We start from the raw sequence: 19,256 nt of genomic DNA, 5'->3' as shown, positions 1-19,256 counted from the left end.
TAAGGACTAAAAAACGATCCATTTGTCACTTTGCTGTTAGCAAATAATGTGGGGCTCCAGCTAACAGGAAGTCACTCAAGTGTCACAAAGTAATTTAGCCTATGGGTAGGTCAAAAATCTAATGGGTGCTGGCCATTGGCCTAATCATATCACCTGTGTTGGCTTTATGTTTTTGGTCAAACATTTGTTTGTTTCACATTTGCATTGATGTAATCAATAATTTTTCTGATTTAATTTAATAAAAATAATATTAATAATTTTCGAAAAAAAAATAAAACACATTTCTTGGGGGTGCTTAGGGGGTGCTTTGGCAATCCTGGGGGGTGCTTCAGCACCCCCTAGCTCCCCCCTGGCGCCGCCCCTGCCCTTCCGGGGATCCGTACACAACAAATACAAAACGGAGACAGTTCATAAAGTGTGATTTGTTTATGGAGAAACATTGGTAAAAATAAAAGGTCGCAACTGTTACGTCATGTGTCTCGCGAAGCTGCACTACTTTCACTTTCATGTATCAGGAAGAAGAAGAAGAAGAAGAAGAAGAAGAAGAAGAAGAAGAAGAAGAAGAAGAAGAAGAAGAAGAAGAAGAAGAAGAAGAAGAAGAAGAAGAAGAAGAAGAAGAAGAAGAAGAAGCAGCGTTTAACGTACCAGCAGGTCAAGGTACGTCTTATGTGTCATATATTTGTGTTTAACGTGTTATTTGTATGTTCAAAAAGAAGACATAATGTCCGTGACATAACGTAGTGTTTTGTAGGAAATACGGAAAATGTAAGACGAAATGATAGCCCTTTAAAGTTAGCCTTAGCGTGTCGCGTAAGTCGTAACCGAAAGTGGAGTCTAGCGATTGTCGTTTAAACATCATGTTAACATGATTAATGATTGTTTTGATTAAAAAACAAATACCGATATTCTACGGAAGTATGCAGATAAAGTGCTGTAAACTATGAGAGACAGATTTGCTCTGTATTAAAGGGAGAAGACGGTCAAAATGGCAAACAATGATGTTCCAGAGGACATGGAAGTGAGTACACTGCATCAGTCTGCAACTAATGTTGAACAATAAACCAGTATGAAAGACAGCTGTTGAGATAATTCAGTGCTATTATAATATGATTATTTGAAAATACTGTTTTCTGCTTAATCTTGTTTTTGTTTCAAAGTATCGTTTCCGAAATTGACCTTTGTTTAAATGTGTAGGTGGACGAGAATAATTTCCAGCCGACTCCAAGCCCAACACCTACTGATACGTCCACTAAGGTGTGTGTGTGTGTGTGTGTGTGTGTGTGTGTGTGTGTGTGTGTGTGTGTGTGTGTGTGTCATATTCATCTACACATGATTGTATCCAGTCTTGTGCCATGTTTGGTTTGTAATACTGGTGTGTAAACAATGGCAGAGACATTTATCAATTTCCAGGACATTAGCAGTTTTTATAAACTAATGACTGGACTCCAATTAATGCAATTTACCAGAGTGGTAAGAGTTGCATTATGGCAGCACCCGCACTCACAGAGGAGCGCGTGGCGGTGCGTTCAGGGGCCTTAGTAGAAAGCACCACTCCTATAGGGACTCCAATTAATGAGGTCCACCGTAAAAGTGAGAACAGCATTATAAGCAGGGGTGCACATAACTTTTTTGCCCTGGTTCTCAAAGGAGCACCTGGAGATGTTGCTTGGTGCTCATCCTTAAAATGAAATAAACCGTAACTTTTGAGGGGGTCTTGACTTTATTTGCAAGACACACGGCACTGAACACACATGCAGAGGTGAACACAGTAACACACATGCAGAGGTGAACACAAGTCAACATTAGCACGACCAGTAATCCTACAAGCTGTCATCACTCCCCTCCTGACTGTTCTCCTCACTGTCTTCCTCTCTGTCAGACATGGTAGCTGATGATGTGTAGGCCTACTACTTTCTCTCTGGTTGAGTCTGCGATTAGCTGCTTGCATCCACAAGTCAACAGCTGGTTTTGGGTCGAAAGTCTCTGTTGTCATCTTAGACAAGTGGATGTAATAAAATAAGTATGTGAACATAACCAATAACCTACCATAGCCAATAACAAATGAATGTAACTTATTTTATTTGTGTTGTTCATTCATATCTTATTTTACCTTAACATTTATTTATGCATTTTTTTTAATCTCTCCAGTTTTAAAGGATATTTTTGGTTACTGTCCTATAGTATACATTGGAATGATTTAAAACCTGTTTATCCCAATAATTATAAAGGAGTGCCTTGGAAATATGTGTTTACATAAATTGCGACCAAACCGTTTGAACTTAGACTTTACCTCACTGAGCTGTAGTTATCAGTCTGACTGGAGAGGACTCTCCCTCCACATTATTGTAGAAACATCTTCTTCTTATATCCGTTAGAGCAGCTAGCACGTCACCAGATTCTAATAACAACAGCGCTGTACCGGTGCACCCTCCCTCTCTCCCTCGCATTTTGGCTGTGAGCTGCGGGCGCCAGATAAGCCAACATCCCCCATTTTCATCACTTACAGCGCCCATCGTACAGGGCAAATGAAACGTGTAACTGGGGTGAAAAGGGTGTTACATTTACTTAATTATGAATATTGTTACATCAAGGCCGAAAATTAGGATGAGCCCCAACGGTCAAAAACATTTTTTCCCTCCCAGAACTGCCAGCGCAGCGCCTCCCCAGATCTGGCGCCCTAGGCGAACATCTAGCCAGAGCTACGGGCCGACCCTGAGTTCATATCATGGTCAAGGGCGCCGGAAGAGGGGGGGCCAGGGGGCCATTGGCCCCCCCACTTTTCAGCCCTGCCCCACATTTTCGCAGCAGCAGATTTTTTTTCTATTTTTTTTTTTCTTTTCAGTCTTTATTTCGAACAGATTCAAAAATAACAAATAAAAAATAACAAATGTGAAAAACAGAATACCGTATTGTTATAATACAGTATTTATCCACATTCATGGTAATATTTGTATATTCAACAAAAAAAACAAAAAAAGTCTTCATATTAATAATAATAATAAATCATATGTGTCCGAAAGGGAGTAGGAGGAAGCAAATGCTTATTAATTCCCACCCCTTACTTGATCAATGATTGTCCTTTAAATCATTATGCAAGTTATTCCTACATACATTTACATTTATACATACATATACAATAATTTCTCGTCTTCAATCACCTTTCTTCATTCTCATATTTTTCCAAAAAAGTGTTTCTGTATATCCTTTTAAACTGAATTATGCGTGTGCTTTGTTTTAACTCCTGCTCCAAACCATTCCATAAAATCACCCCACAGATTGTTATACTCATACTTCTCAGAGTTGTTCTGACCTTGAGTTGTTTAAAATGTAGATTTCCTCTCAAATTATACCCACCCTCTCTGTCTATGAACAATGTTTTTAATTTTCTAGGAAGTAGATTATGTCTGGCTCTGTACATGATTTGTGCCGTTTTAAATTTAACCAGATCAATGAACTTCAATATGTGTGACTTCAAAAAGAATACATTAGTGTGTTCAAGATATTCAACATTATTGATAACTCTTATAGCCCTTTTTTGTAATGTGCATAACGGCTGTAGGTTGGTTTTGTACGTGTTTCCCCAAATCTCCACATAGTAAATCAGATATGGCAATATTACAGCCTGTTCTCCTACAAAAAACGACCATATAGGTCGATTGTTCAGCAGCTAAATACGACCCAGAGTCACGTTTTAAAGTGTAGCACCTCTAGTGGTCGTGTAAGAAACAACATGCTCCTGTCGATTGCAAACGCTCCGGAGGGTCGTTTATTCACAAATTACCCTCTGGAAAATCCTAAATTGTGGAATAGTTTGGCCATTAAAATGCTTTTTTATTAGATTTCTAGCGAGAAGTGTATATTGTACTTTTATAATCTACGTCCAGTGGATGTGTAGGATCTACAGTTTGATAGATATACGAAGATAATTTGAGGTCTCGCCAGGAGAACGTGTACTGTATATGGGGCAGCTTCCATGTAAAGTTAGCATGGGTGAAAACAGTATTTCCGGTCTCGAAGTTTTCATAATAAAACCGGAAGTATTCCCCACACTGTCAAATGATCTCCATTACTCATCCACTTAAAAACATCAGTTTATCCTTGTTAATTACACAATATTGATTGGTTTAAATTGTGTACAATGCTTTTGTGTTTTTAACCTTCGATTCGGAGAAACAAATAGTTTTTTCGGAGTTTAGACACTACAGAGTTTCCGAAGACACTACACTACCCAGAATCCCCAGCTATCGTTTGGGACTACAACATCCGCCTTGCTTTACAAACCCCGTGATTAGCCCTCAAGCTCTGTGATTGGATGTTGGAGTGGCAGTGCGACAAGGTTACGCCGAATGTCAAACAGCTCTTTGAAATGGAATGGAACCACGCCAGACTATCCAAAACTGGACTTGGACGGGTACAGCCCAGCCCTCCCCCACAGAATTACACATGCTGGCTATTGTGTGTTTCGCAATATGTTCTATGGCACGTCTCTACTGGGAATTGTAGTTTTATAAGACGTTTTCGTATTTCCCACAATTAGAAGTTGCCAGTATTAAACTGTATACATCCCTGGAGGTTTAGGGAATACAAAACACATTGGTGTTATCAAATTTAAAACATATAATTAATACATGGGTGAAAATTGCTTGTGCCCATAATGGGCAGCATTAATATACCCACATGACAACTAAGGTCAGAAGAGCTTTATTTAACAGCTGGTCTTATGTCTGTGACCCCTCCTGTTGTTAATTGATAAGCCTGAAACATGCACTTGTCAAGGTTCAGATGCACATTTAGCAAATATGGCAGTAGCCATCGATCATCTTAAGATAAGATACTTTATTGATCCCAATTTGGGAAATGTTTTTGTTACAGCAGCATGTACTACTTTGTTCTACTCCACTACAATTCAGAGGTCAACCTGGTATTTTTACTCTACTACATTTATTTTTGTTACTTTGCAGATTCTGATTAATGATGTGAAATATAAACAACCCTTAAATCAGACTTTCGTTACACCTGAGTAAAATTCAGCCTTATCAGTTTGTCTGTTTTGCACATCCACCTGTTAATATCTTTGGACGTCCTGCACTAAACTGTTTTATTGTAGAGATCACTACAGTATCTTCTTGATATTTTCTATTCTATATTTCTATCATTGACCCCTATTTTGTATGTAGGCTACTCTTAATATTTAAATGTTTTCATAAAAATTAAACTTATTCAACAACTAAATTCAATAACGTGCTTTAACCACTAGGAGGTACGGTTTAGACCAGTGGTCTAGTTAATAAAACATAATAATATCAAACATAATATGACTATTCACTTTATTGTGAAATTAAAACAGAACGGTAAAGGAAAATACAGTTTCAGTCTCTCGATGTGAAGCTTATGCATTGCATTGTACCATACACTTGTATAGACCTGTAACAGTCAACTGCATGAGGAGTTGGAAAGGTAGTTCAGAAAATCAGTAATATCTTTAAAAACTACAAAAAAATCCCTTTCTATCAGCTGTGCACCGTTATGGTGTAAATACAGACTATCTACTTATTGGATCAAATATAAAAGTCAGCCGAATTAGTGTTGATACTGCAAGGAGACGTATTGTGTGAAAATAAATGGAAGATGTTGTTTAATTGTTGATATTTTATGGTCCACGTCACGTATTCAGTTTTGGCGGCATCTCTTCCAGTTTGTCAAAAGGTCTTCTCATCAGGGCTCTATAAATACATATCTACGGCAGATATGTAATATGTAATGCAGCCGAACCGTGTATTACAATGCCGTTATGTGATGACTTTCAAAGAGAAAAGCAAGAACACTCGGAATAAAGTATTATTATTATTTTTTAAAATGTTTTCCGATTTCATATCACATAAACACCATATCCCGACGTGCATTGCGGCGTGATTTTAGCCTATCAAAACCTCTGAAAAAAGAAATGTGTCTCTCAGAATCGAAAGAGAAAACCCTATGGGAAAAACACAAAAGCATTGTACACAATTTAAACCAATTAATGTCGTATAATTAACTAGGATAAACTGATGTTTTTTAGTGGATGAGTACTGCAGATATCACTGTTAAATCATTTGATCATTGGTTTTATTATGAAAACGTCGAGAGCGGAAATACTGTTTTCAACCCATAACTTTACATGGAAGCTTGCCGCATATACACGTTCTCCTGACGAAACCTCAAATCATCTTCGTAATATCTATCAAACTATAGATCCTACATAACGACTGGACGTGGATTCTAAAAGTACAATATATACTTATCGCTAGAAATCTAATCATAAAGCGTTTTAATGGCCAAACTATCCTACAATTTAGGATTTTACAGAGAGGGTTATTTGTGAATAAACGACCATCTGTAACGTTTGCATTCAACGGGAGCACTAGAGGCCGACAACTTTAAAACGTAATTATAGGTCGTATTAAGCGCTTGAACAAACAACATATTTGGTCGTAATAAGGGCTTAAACAATCGACCCATTTGGTCGTATGAGTTGGAGGACTTGTTGCAATATTAGTGTGTTATATAGAGTATGCAATGAGTTGTAGTCCAGAATGTATCTGGCTTTTCCCAATATTGCGATAGTTTTAGCCAGTTTTGCTTTTACATGAGTGATATGAGGTTTCCAGCTGATTTTGTGGTCTAAAACCACACCAAGGAACTTAATTTCATATACACTTTCTATGTGTATGTTATCTAGTATTAATTGTATCTGTGGATTTGTTTTATGTTTTCAACAAATTCAACAAATTGTTGTCTGTTGCTTAAATAATCTCTCACCCAGTTTAATCCCACCCCTCTGATGCCATACCGTTCCAGTTTTATCAGTAAAATATTGTGATCTATGGTGTCAAATGCTTTTTGTAAGTCTATACATATTCCCACTGCTTGTTTTTTATTGTCCATGCAGTTTGCTATTTCCTCACTTAATTCCATTAGTGCCATAGATGTTGATCTATCTTTCCTGAATCCATATTGACTGTCGTCCAAAAGCTGATGTGTTTCCATGAAACTGTGCCGCGGAAAACTGTACAAATCCCGTTTCAATAATTCCCCTCTACTCTAAAGTCGCATTTAAAACGTGATCTGATCTAGCTGTGTATATTTTGTTATTTTTGATTGTTATATTCAATCTCACTAGCTACAGGCATGTTTGAAGCTTGTGAAGGGAAGATGACAGCTCTCGCCACTCTGCTGTTCCTCAGCGCCGCCCCCCTCCCTCCCGCTGAAATTATGAATGTAAGGTGTATAGTAATCATAGATAACACGGCAGGGTCCGTTACAGTTTGTTTTTATCTGATTTCAAATAAGCAAAGTCTTGGGTTTCAGAATATTAAACTTGTTTCGGCAAATTCAGATGATAAATAGGCCTACAACTTTGAAGTTTGTGACGGCATAATTACAAGCGGAGAACGGAGTAGTTTAACGTCACAGCAGCCATAACAACAGCCGGTGTTTCTCGTGAGTGCATAATCCAAACGAAAATATCTTCCCTCCGTAGTATTTTGATTATTTGCTCCGCTAATAATCAATCATGATGATTGATGATGAGAAATGATGGATTCCAGAGAAGAGAAAACTTTAAAGGCCTTTTTCTCAAAATGATGACTCTGTAACAGTCATTATATAATGTGACATATTTTGCTTAATATTTGGAGTACAAAAACAATCCTGATATCATTAGAAAGCTAGGAATCAAAATATGTCTTCGGGTCAATGCGACTGATTTCGATGGAGCAGCAGGTAACTTTGCATTAGGTAAAATAAAGCAGGCAGACATAACAGGAAGAATATGTACATTTTAACCCCAATCAAATAGGACATTGTCACACCATTCAAATGTATCCATGTAAATTACAACCAATAAAAAAGCTTAGATTTGTTTATTTGTTACGTTGTTTACTTTATTTGTTACGTTGTTCTGTGTGTGTCAGCCGTTAACCTAGACATAATATATACACTTGCAAACATGTCAGAAGAACCTGCGCAGAAGAAAACTAAATGTGACCCGCTCTATCGAAATCAGTCGGAAGTCGCAACGGCTCATTTCAGAATAAACGTGGATTTACGTAAAAAACTATTTTTTCAGGGTTCGGGTGTTTTGTTTGATTTTAAACAAACAAAGTCTTGGCTTTCAGAATATGAAACTTTTATTTCCAAAATCACACGATAAATACATTTTTGAAGCTTGTAAAGGGAAGATAACAGGCACCTCTCACTCGCAATCTGCTCTTCCCCCTCCCTCCGCTGAAATTATGAATGTAAGAGTATAGTAATCATAGATAACACGGCAGGGTCCGTTACAGTTTGTTTTCATCTGATTTTAATTAAACAAAGTCTTGGCTTTCAGAATATTAAACTTGTTTCGGCAAATTCAGATGATAAATACAATTTTGAAGCTTCGGTATAATTACAAGCGGAGAACGGAGTAACTTAACGTCACAGCAGGCATAACAACAGCCGGTGTTTCTTGTGAGTGTTTTCCCCGGGAAACAAACACAATACACACAAACGCAAAATTACACAAACACACACACGTATACACACACACACGTATACACACACACTCGCGAGCTTCCCCTCCAAACGAAAATATCTTCCCTCCGTAGTATTTGATCATTTGCTCCACTAATAATCAATCAGATCGATGGATTCCAGAGAAGAGGAAACTTTTAAGGCCTTTTTCTCAAAATGATGACTCGGTGACAGTCATTATATAATGTGACATATTTCGCTTAATATTTGGAGTACAAAAACAATCCTGATATCATTAGAAAGCTATGAATATCCTCTTTCCAACCGTGTATACAACTCAAAATGTGTCTTCGGGTCAATGCGACTTATTTCGATGGAGCAGGTCACAAATACAGTCAATCTAAACTTAAATGTAACAACTGGAAGATCACATCCCTGACATCCACATCTCCGGAGCCTGGACCTTCATCAATCATAGAAACAGCGAAGCCAGATTAACCCAAAAGCAGCACCTCTGCGGCCGCAGAAACTGTCAAAACCGCCGCCGCCGCCGCCGTCGTTGAACCGAAACAGGCTGGTTCCGACTGCATGGAGGTTTGTTGTTGGGACATTGAGGCGGGTAAAGCTGTACAGCTAACTATCGGAAAAAAGGAGACCGCTAGTAGATTATTTGAGCAAAGAGAAGGTACTTCAACGCAGAATGGTACAAAAACAGAGAGTGGTTCATTCTTTGCAAAACCACTAAACGATAGTGATAAATTGCGATGTTAACAACCTCATGATAACCTCATATTTTTTTAACTTAGGATCATACCTGTGTTTAGTCTAGAAAAAGGTAAATGTGTGCATTTTATTATAAAGTTGTGTATATTTACAGACTATTGCAAAAACTAAGAAGCTTATAAACATCAGGTTTAAAACTAAAAGAGCTTTACAAAAAAGTAACCAAAGATGTTTGGAGTTTTATTTGAGTTATTCATTTACATTTTTTGTCTAAGAGATGCTGATTTGAAACCATTGTTAGGCCTACATACAGTTACGCATTTCCTGTTTCTGCCAGAGAGAGGGGAGTTTGTCCCAAAGCTTGCTGCTGTATTTACTCCCTCCATCTGACAGACAGGAGGGAGCCTTATGTGTCACTCCACGGAGTTCACTCCGCCACGGTGTGTGTATAGGTGTAGGGTGTGGTTTGGGATTGGGCCATACACACGCACTTTTTTTGCCCCCCCCACTTCTAAAATGAATCCGGCGCGCCTGATCATGGTTCATACATGTATGCAACTCGCAAATATCTTTCTCTCTCTCTCTCTCTCTCTCTCTTCTCTCTCTCTCAACTCTCCTCTCTCCTCTATTTTCTCTTTTCTCTTCTCCCTTCTCTCTCTCCCTCTCTCAATGTTGGTACGCAAATGCGCTTTGTTTCAAATGACCCGGTGCTCTTTTTTTGGCGGAGGTGCGCATGCGCACCTGCGCACCAGTTATGTGTAGCCCTGATTATAAGGGAGCGCGCGCTCACACATGAGCGTGCGGCGGTGCGTTCAAGGTCCTCAGTAAATAATCGGCCCTTTCTGTGTCGACCCTCCATGGGCAAATCTTCCCTTCACGGGGAGTTTTGCGGCGGGACGGGTCGCCAGAGAGTACCACAGCTTTATAGCTGCGGCTCCACAGCTGAGGGCATGCCCTTTAACACAGTGTTATGGGGAATGGAAACTCAGCTGTGTACTATCAAAGTGGATGGACAGGACGCTGAGACGGGGTTATTCACTCCAGTTTTGCAGCGTCCCACCCCCTTTTATGGGCATGCGAGAAGTGAATCTAGTCTCTCAGGAGGAGATGGGTTTCCTCGCAGCAGAGATTCAGGCTCTGGTGCAAAAACAGGCGGTATTTGTTGTGCACCCTCGGCGCATGGAAGAGGGTCTTTATTCCATGTACTTCCTGGTTCTCAAGAAGACAGGGGAATTCAGACCTATTCTAGATCTCCGCGGCCTGAATCGCCACATTTCCCGCAGGAAATTCTGCATGTTGACTGTGAAACAGTTACTGGGGCTTGTGCAGCCGGGCGATTGGTTCACCACCATCGACCTGAAAGACGCGTACTTTCATGTAGAAATTGCTCCAGAGCACAGGAAGTATCTGTGTTTTGCCTTCCAGGGAATAGCCTACGAGTACAACAGGCTGCCGTTCGGCTATTCCCTATCCCCACGCACATTCAGCAAATGTGTGGCCACAGCGCTTCAACCGCTGCGCGCACACGGCATGAGAGTTTTCTTTTACATAGACGACCTCATAGTCATGGCTGGGTCACGGGAACAGGCAATGTTTTGCACAGCACAATTGATCACACACCTGACCAAATTGGGCTTTGCGATCAATTGGAAAAAGAGCACCCCCATACCTCACCAACGGGTGCTGTATTTGGGTGTGGTGCTCGATGCAGGCGCGTCGCGCGCCACCCTGTCAGAGAGCAGACGTGCGTCCCTTCTTCAGGGGGTGCGCAGGCTGCGACAGGGGGGCAATAGTGACAGCTTTTACTGTCATGCAGACATTGGGTCTCATGGCGGCTGCTCACATGGTGGTCCCGTTAGGGTTACTACATATGCGCCGCCTGCAGAGGTGGTTCTCCAGCCTGCGCTTGGATCCCAAGAGGCACAGGCGGCGGCTGGTGACCATCCCCCCCTCAGTGGAGGGCAACCTCCGGTTTTGGGGGTCTCCGGATCACCTCCGGAGGGGGTTTCCACTGGGACGGGTGACCTCCTACATCACAGTGTTCACGATGCATCCAGAACAGGATGGGGAGGGACCTGCCTGAAGAGGGCTATAGGTGGGCGCTGGGCTCTAACAGAGTCTCGACACAGCAACCTCCTAGAGCTACGGGCGGTAGTGTTAGTCCTCCAGCATTTCAGGCCCCTAATTCAAGGGAGGCATGTAATGGTCAGGAGCGACAACAGCACCACAGTGGCTTACATCAACAGGCAGGGCGGAGTTCGATCTGCCGCCTTGTTGACCACAGCAGAGGAACTGTGGTTATGGGCTTCAGAGGTGGTGTTATCTCTGAGAGCCCTCCATATCCCGGGACTGGAGAACAGAGGGGCCGACCTCATGTCGAGGAGCGGCCCCCTGCCAGGCGAGTGGGTGCTTCACCCGAGGGTGGTGAAGCAAATCTGGGCCCAGTTCGGGAGAGCGGAAGTGGATCTGTTCGCCAGCCGGCGAAACAGCCACTGTGCCCTGTGGTTCTCCGTGGCTCGGAGCGACGACCCACCCTTGGGGGTGGACGCGTTTGCACACGAGCCATGGCCAAGGAAGCTGCTATACGCCTTTCCACCGCTGCGTCTCATTCTCCCCCATCCTGAGGAGAGTGAGGCGAGAACGTCTGTCAGTCATCCTAGTGGCTCCGGATCGCGTTGGGGCACCGTGGTACTCAGAGATGACACATATGAAGGTGGGCCAGCCCTGGGCGGTTCCCCAGTTCTGGGGGGCGATGTCTCAAGAGGCAGGTGCAATCGGGGCGTTACCCACTCTCGGCCGTCCTCTCCAGGTTTGGCTCCTGAGAGGGACAGGCTGAGACAGGGTGGATTGTCTGATAGTGTTATTCAGTCTATCCAGGCAGCTAGAGCTGGATCCACCACAGCCTGTTACAGGCCAAAGTGGCTAGGATTCCAGCGATGGTGTGAGGAGCAGAGAATAGAGCCCCTATCTTGTGAGTTAGGCTCTATTTGATCCTTCTTACAGTTACTGGTGGACAGAGGGCTTGCGCATTCAACAGTGAAAGTGTATGCAGCAGCCATCTCGTCCTGCCATGAGGGATTTGGCGGCAGGTCAGCCTTTAGTCAACCACTGGTGTCGCGGTTTTTACAGGGGGTCAGGAGGCTGCGCCCAGTAGTGCACGCCTCCACCCCACAGTGGGACCTGCCCCTAGTGCTCGAGGCTCTGGCCTCGGGCCGTTTGAGCCTCTGGAGCTCTCTTCTCTGAAAGCATTGTCGTGGAAAACAGCTTTGCTTCTTGCCTTAACGTCAGCCAAAAGAGTGTCCGAGTTAACTGCTCTGTCGGTGCACCCGAGCTGTTTACAGGGGGGAGGGGGGTTGTGGGTCAGTTGGCATCTGACCCCCTCCCCGGACGTAATGCGCCTTCGCTGTTCTCGGGCCTTCTGAGGGTCCCGGGAGGGGCGGGGGGGGGCGCACTGGGCCCTTACAGGGTTGGAGGACTACTCTCCTCCTGTCGAGAGGCAGGAGGGGGGTAGCCCTCCACACTTTAGTCCACACACTCTGCACGGGGTCAGTGTTTGAGTGTGGGACGTGGGCTCTGACGCTCTCCCTGTTATCCATTACATTACATTACATTACATTGCATTTAGCTGACGCTTTTATCCAAAGCGACTTACAATAAGTACATTCGACCAGGAAGACACAACCTTGAAGAAAACAGAATCATATAAGTACATCAGGTTTCATAGAGCCAAACATTTCAAGTGCTACTCAACTGGCTTTAGGTAAGCCAGTTCTTTATTAGTATAAAAGTGCTTCGTTAATAGTTCTAACGCTCGAAGTGGAGTCGAAAGAGATGAGTTTTCAGTTTGCGCCGTAAGATGTGCAAGCTATCTGCCGTCCTGATGTCAATGGGGAGCTCATTCCACCATCTTGGAGCCAGGACAGCAAACCCACGTGTTTTCGCCGATGGGAACTTGGGTCCCCCTCGCAGCGAGGGCGCAACGAGTCGTTTGGCTGATGCAGAGCGTAGTGCACGCGCTGGGGTGTACGGTTTAACCATGTCCTGGATGTAGGAAGGGCCAGATCCATTCGCAGCATGGTAAGCAAGTACCAGTGTCTTGAAGTGGATTCTAGCAGTTACCGGAAGCCAGTGAAGGGAGCGGAGGAGCGGAGTGGTGTGGGAGAATTTAGGAAGGTTGAAGACTAGACGAGCCGCTGCATTCTGGATGAGCTGCAGAGGTCGGATGGCACATGCAGGTAGACCAGCCAGGAGGGAGTTGCAGTAGTCTAGGCGTGAGATGACGAGAGCCTGGACCAGAACCTGAGTCGCTTTCTGAGTCAGCTGGGGACGTATCTTCCTGATGTTGTAAAGCGTGTATCTGCAGCAACGGGTTGTAGCAGCGATGTTTGCAGTGAAGGACAGGTTGTTATCTAGGGTCACACCCAGATTCCTTGCAGTCTGAGTCGGGGAAACAACTGAGGTGCCGATGTTGATTGTTAGGTCAAGAGTGGGACAATCTTTTCCCGGGAGGAAGAGCAGCTCAGTCTTGTCAAGGTTGAGCTTGAGGTGGTGAGCAGACATCCACTGAGAGATGTCAGCTAGACAAGCAGAGATGCGTTGCAACGACCTGGGTCTCTGAGCGGGGAAAGGACAGAATTAATTGGGTGTCATCAGCGTAGCAGTGGTAAGAAAAACCATGCGGGCTAATGACTGATCCGAGCGAGTTTGTGTACAGGGAGAAGAGGAGGGGGACCAAGAACAGAGCCCTGAGGGACCCCCGTAGTTAATTGACAAGGGTCGGACTCAGACCCTCTCCAAGTCACCCTGTAGGTACGGTCTTTCAGGTATGAGGTGAGGAGGGAAAGTGCAGAGCCTGAAACTCCAAGTTTTTGGAGAGTGCGAAGGAGGATCTGATGATTCACCGTGTCGAATGCAGCACACAGGTCCAAAAGGATGATGACAGAGGAGAGGGATGCAGTTTTGGCAGTGTGCAGTTCCTCCGTGACAGCAATGAGAGCAGTTTCTGTGGAGTGACCTGCCTTGAAACCAGACTGGTGCGGATCCAGAAGGTTGTTCTGATTGATTATCCTTAGGGATTCAGGGAGGCAGGCGTGTAGTAAGCCCATTCGGGGCCGAGGGGGCTCTCCCCATCCGTCTATGGTCGGGGGGGCGGTCCCCCGGCACTGTTTTTTGAGCACACTTTCTGCGAGGTAAGCGCAGCAGGGTGTGCTCTGTCAGCCACAGCCCAGATTTCTCCTCGGTTACAACCGGGTTAAAGGAGAATGTGGGGCAGCAGCTGCTGACCATAAAAGCCGGTCAGGGGCAGTAGGGTGGAATATTGTTGTTGGACGACAGTGCGCGTATACATCGCGGCTCCACCCACTGTACCCATAGAGTCCAGTAGAGGGCGGAGCCTGTGAGAGATATAACGTTGGGTTACGTATGGTAACCCTTGTTATATTAGCACAGGCGGAGCCCTCTACCCAGGGCACTGTCTGTCCTATTCCGCTCGCTGAAGAGAGGTGTAGGATGATAGTCAGGAGGTGAGGCCTCCTTTTATACGGTGTGATGCGCGCGCATTCAGCTGGCCCACCCAAGGCCGGCTACGTCTATAGAAGTCTCAGTGGGAGAATGCTCGCAGGGTAAGGTAGTACCCATAGAGTCCAGTAGAGGGCTCCGCCTGTGCTAATATAACAAGGGTTACCATACGTAACCCGACGTTATATCCAACAGACTTCCCTCTCAACAACAACTGATACGTCCACTAAGGTGTGTGTGTGTGTGTGTGTGTGTGTGTGTGTGTGTGTGTGTGTGTGTGTGTGTGTGTGTGTGTGTGTGTGTTGTGTGTGTGTGTTGTCTGTCTGTTTTTACAAATTCATTTACACATAACTTTATCCAGCCTTGTGCTATGTTTGATTTTTAATAATGGTGTGGAGTGTGGAAAGAGTGGCTGTAGGTGCCATGAAACGTACAAAGTAATGCATTTTGTTTTAATACACATTCGTTTTGTACGAGTTTATATTTGGGTAATTGTTTGTATAAGATATTTGTTTGATCGCAATGGGTTGGTTGCTCTGGGTCACATGGATATGGGCGGCACTCAGGGGAATTATAATCCTGTTCACCTGCGTGAGGTGTGTTTGTTTGGAAGAGAGAGCACAGGGTCGTTGTTTACTTTAGGATTGATTTGATTATTATAACAATGTCTACGTAAAATAAGTTGATCAGCTCGTTTTTCATTTGATCTCAGCAAGTACTTTCTTTAGCGTGTCATACAATAGCAAACAGGCCCGGACTCAGCCTCTCTATGTTTGTTTCCTGCTATAGTGTATATTTCCAAACATTTGGACTACCTATGTTGCAAATGTATTATCTTTTCAATTTACACACGGCATCTATTGCACGTCTGTCCGTCCTGGGAGAGGGATCCCTCCTCTGTTGCTCTCCCTGAGGTTTCTCCCATTTTTCCCTTTAAACTGTGGGTTTTCTCCGGAAGTTTTTCCTTGTACGATGTGAGGGTCTAAGGACAGAGGGTGTCGTATTGTCATACTGATATTTTGTACAAACTGTAAAGTCCACTGAGACAAATGTAACATTTGTGATATTGGGTTATATAAATAAACATTGATTGATTGATTGATTGATAGTGGCATTGAAACATTACTTCTAATATCATAGTATAGATAACATACAATAGAAAACTTGCAAAACCAAAGTATGACAATATTCTTTTTCACTATTTATAATGCTCAATAGCATGAAGGATTTTGTGTGATCTTGCTTTATAATATGGTGACATGAACTTTAACATGTTTCTTAGGCTCTCATGGCTTCATCACAGGACAAAGATGGCGTTCAAGCCATTCTCTCTTTTAAGTGGTCAGAAGATGTTCCACTGCAGAAATGTCATCACAAACTGCAGAAAGTTCTGCAGACTTGGTCCCACATCAACAATCTCGATGCAGATTTCAAAGTTTCAAAAGTCTCAGAAGATGATAAAGTTGAGATACGTCTTACACCGGCTTCAGGTAGTACGAGTATATATTTTGACTGTTACATCAGACCTATATTACTCACATTTTGCATATTTTCTAATGCAATGTTTTCGTCTTCTCTTCATTTCAAAGGCAAACCCATTCCTGCGAGTGAGCTTCAGAAACTTAGTGGACAAGCACTGCACGGGAAAGATGGGAAAACAGTCACAATACTGTCTGTTACTCTGACACCGCTACAGCTTGAGACACAACAACCATCAACGAACCTTCCTCCTTCACCAGATGTAGTATGTACTGTGTAGTTAATCAGACTGAATGAAATGCATTGAAAATAAAAATGTTGACACGGAAACATTGTATGTTATTCAGGATGTGCCACCGGAGGAGCAGAGCAGTTCAGTTTCGACAGAAGAAGAGAAGAAAGAAGAAGTGGCATGCAGTCTCTCAGTGGGCCCTTTCTGGTATGTGAGCCACATCTACAAGAAGGAAGTGGAACGTATAGAGAAAGAGAATGGTGTTAAAATCACAGCAGATGTAAAAATTACATTTGAAGCGACGAAAGATGGAAACCCAGAAAAAGCTCTCTCTGAGTTTACAAGCCTCGTCCAGAAGTACTCAAGCGATTTAGAAGCCTCACATATTCCTCTCAAGCATGTAGATCCAGAAGAGGTGAAGGAAGTGATGAAGATCGCTCAGAGGGAGGGGAGCAAGCTTTTGTTCACTCTAACGCCTGAAGAAATTATCTCATGGGGGCCAAGACAAAGTCAAGATACCTTCAGAAAGTCAACACAGAAAATGTTAAATATCAGCACTTCTGTTGTAGAGTCTGGAGAGGTGTCTCAAGACACATCACAGAACATTGGCATGAGCATCAAAGACCCTCTGGTCAATGCTGGGCTAACCATGGAGGAGAACTACTGGAAGCTGATGACTACCTCCTACCTAAAACAAGTAGCTAAGATCAAAACTAAGTTTGGTGTTGATTTTAAAGAATCCGGCATCAGTCAGGGCAAAGTTGAAGTCAAAGTTTGCTACAAAAGATCTGGAGAAAATGCGTCAATGGAGAGCCACGCTCTCAGAGCCCTTCTTCATCTGTACCAGAAGATTGCCACATCACCCCTGAACTTCAGCCATCTCGCTGGTGCCACTGGGTTTAGAGGTTCACCAGAAAACCTGAGCAAAGCTGGTCCATCAGAGGGAGGAACTGTGTGGAATGGAACATCCGGAAACAACACTGAAGCACCCACAGGAGGGGGAGCAACTGCAGGAGATAATCAAGAGGACAACTGTTCTATATGCTTGGATACATTTCAAAATAAAAAACAGCTTAAATGTAAGCATGAGTTTTGTGAGGCTTGCCTGGAACAGTCAAAAGCATCCATGGGACCCACCTGTCCTCTTTGCAAATATGTATTTGGGATGATGGAGGGAGACCAGCCCGATGGAAAAATGACAACGGAGAAGAGAACCTTCCATCTCGATGGATACCGAGGCTGCGGCACTATCGTCATCAACTATATCATTCCAGAAGGAACACAGACGGTAAATGTATTAATTTATATATTTGGAGACATTGTGTCAATGATGTAACGATTGCGTTTATTTCTGACTTGGTTTGTTGTATTTCACTCGTTTTGCAGGCAAAGCATCCACATCCTGGAAAGTACCTTTCTTCTTGTAACAGAACAGCCTACTTGCCAGACAACAAAGAGGGCAGAGAAGTGCTGCACCTGTTGGAGAAAGCGTTTAAGCAGAAGCTAATTTTCACAGTTGGGACGTCCAGAACATCAGGGATGGATGACGTGGTGACCTGGAACAACATTCACCACAAGACAAACACTTTTGGAGGACCACACAAGTACAGAAACCAAATCTCTTAGTTCTTTATAATATATACTGTTTTTGATGTTAAGTCTACTGAAAAGTCATAAATGTAATATATTAATCGTTCTTTTGTTGTTTCCTCAGTTTTGGGTATCCTGACCCTCACTACCTGGACATAGTCAGAGAGGAGCTGAAGGCTAAAGGCATCGAGTGAAGACTTCCATATGAAGTTACAGAGGAGAGTTATTTTCTCACTAAAATAATAATTATGTAAAACAATCATTACTTTAATGCTCTTACTGTTGTATTGCATGCCGTCTTTTCTTCTCTTGTTATTCTTTTAATTATTAGTAAGGGTTGCTTTGAGTTTATAGCTTATCAATATGTATCATCTTCACATATATAGTATAACTTTCTTTGATGAAGGATATCCTACATTTTTGGAAAAACAATTCAAACATGGATGTCGAGTAAAACAGAGTGGTGTCATCATTAGTTAAAAGCTTAAATAAAAAGGTGAGTTTTAAGAAGTGATTTAAACAATATCACTGATTCTGCCAGCCTCAGATACTCAATTAATTCTTAAACAGGCAGGTAGCCAGTGAAGAGAGATTAAAACAGGGTGATTTGATCTAGCCTTTTGGTATTTGTTAAAGTCTTGCATTTCGCACAAGTCTAAGGCAAAATATAGATTATCGGCCTAACAGTAATCGAGACGAGAACAGATACTAGCGTGGATGACTGTCTTCAAATCAGACCGGGATATGAAGGACTGGATTTTTTTTAAATGATACGTAACTAATAAAAACATGATTGAATAACTTTTGTGATTGCAGGTTTTATCTTTGAGGAGAGGGAGCCGAGATGTATTTGCGGGGACGGGGTTGGTTTAGGATGGCCAGAAATGAGTACTTCTGATTTCTGTCATTTAACTGGAGAAAGTGATGTGCCATCCAGCATTTTATTTATTGTATCACTGCAGTACACATATTTGTGCATCATCAGCATAGCAGTGATATAAAATATTGTGTTTTTGTATGATATGTCCTAGTGGCAGCATGTAGATGGAAAATAATAATGGCCCAAGAATAAAACCTTATTATTACCTTAACCAGTATAAGAATGACATTGGCATATATAAATCAAACTGTCTACAGTACATATAATTAATTTACAATTTCCCAAATAAATGATTAAACCAACCCACACTGTCTCATCAAAGCATTCTTTAATATATCAGTA

General features: G+C 42.8%; 1 protein-coding gene across 3 annotated transcripts; it reads left to right on the top strand.

The window, feature by feature from the left end:
• Positions 1 to 382: 382 nt before the first annotated feature.
• Positions 383 to 19,216, top strand: LOC117533109 (E3 ubiquitin-protein ligase DTX3L-like). Of its 3 annotated transcripts, XM_034196743.1 has the most exons (8): positions 384 to 657; positions 970 to 1,018; positions 1,195 to 1,254; positions 16,016 to 16,223; positions 16,323 to 16,477; positions 16,560 to 17,732; positions 17,831 to 18,048; positions 18,159 to 19,216. In XM_034196743.1, exons 2-8 carry the CDS (start codon positions 986 to 988, stop codon positions 18,226 to 18,228), a joined length of 1,917 nt encoding a protein of 638 aa, XP_034052634.1. In that variant the 5' UTR covers positions 384 to 657; positions 970 to 985; the 3' UTR covers positions 18,229 to 19,216. The 3 variants fall into 3 exon arrangements, with proteins under 3 accessions (XP_034052635.1, XP_034052634.1, XP_034052636.1); XM_034196744.1 differs by lacking the exon at positions 970 to 1,018 and having other exon boundaries at positions 383 to 657; positions 18,159 to 18,228; XM_034196745.1 differs by lacking the exons at positions 384 to 657; positions 970 to 1,018; positions 1,195 to 1,254 and adding an exon at positions 14,953 to 14,964 and having other exon boundaries at positions 18,159 to 18,228.
• Positions 19,217 to 19,256: the final 40 nt, after the last annotated feature.

Source organism: Gymnodraco acuticeps, unplaced genomic scaffold, assembly GCF_902827175.1.
Source record: "Gymnodraco acuticeps unplaced genomic scaffold, fGymAcu1.1, whole genome shotgun sequence".
In the NCBI taxonomy this organism is placed as follows: Eukaryota; Metazoa; Chordata; class Actinopteri; order Perciformes; family Bathydraconidae; genus Gymnodraco; species Gymnodraco acuticeps.
The sequence above is the reverse complement of the archived record's forward strand: the minus strand, read 5'-3'. Positions and strand labels throughout refer to the sequence as shown.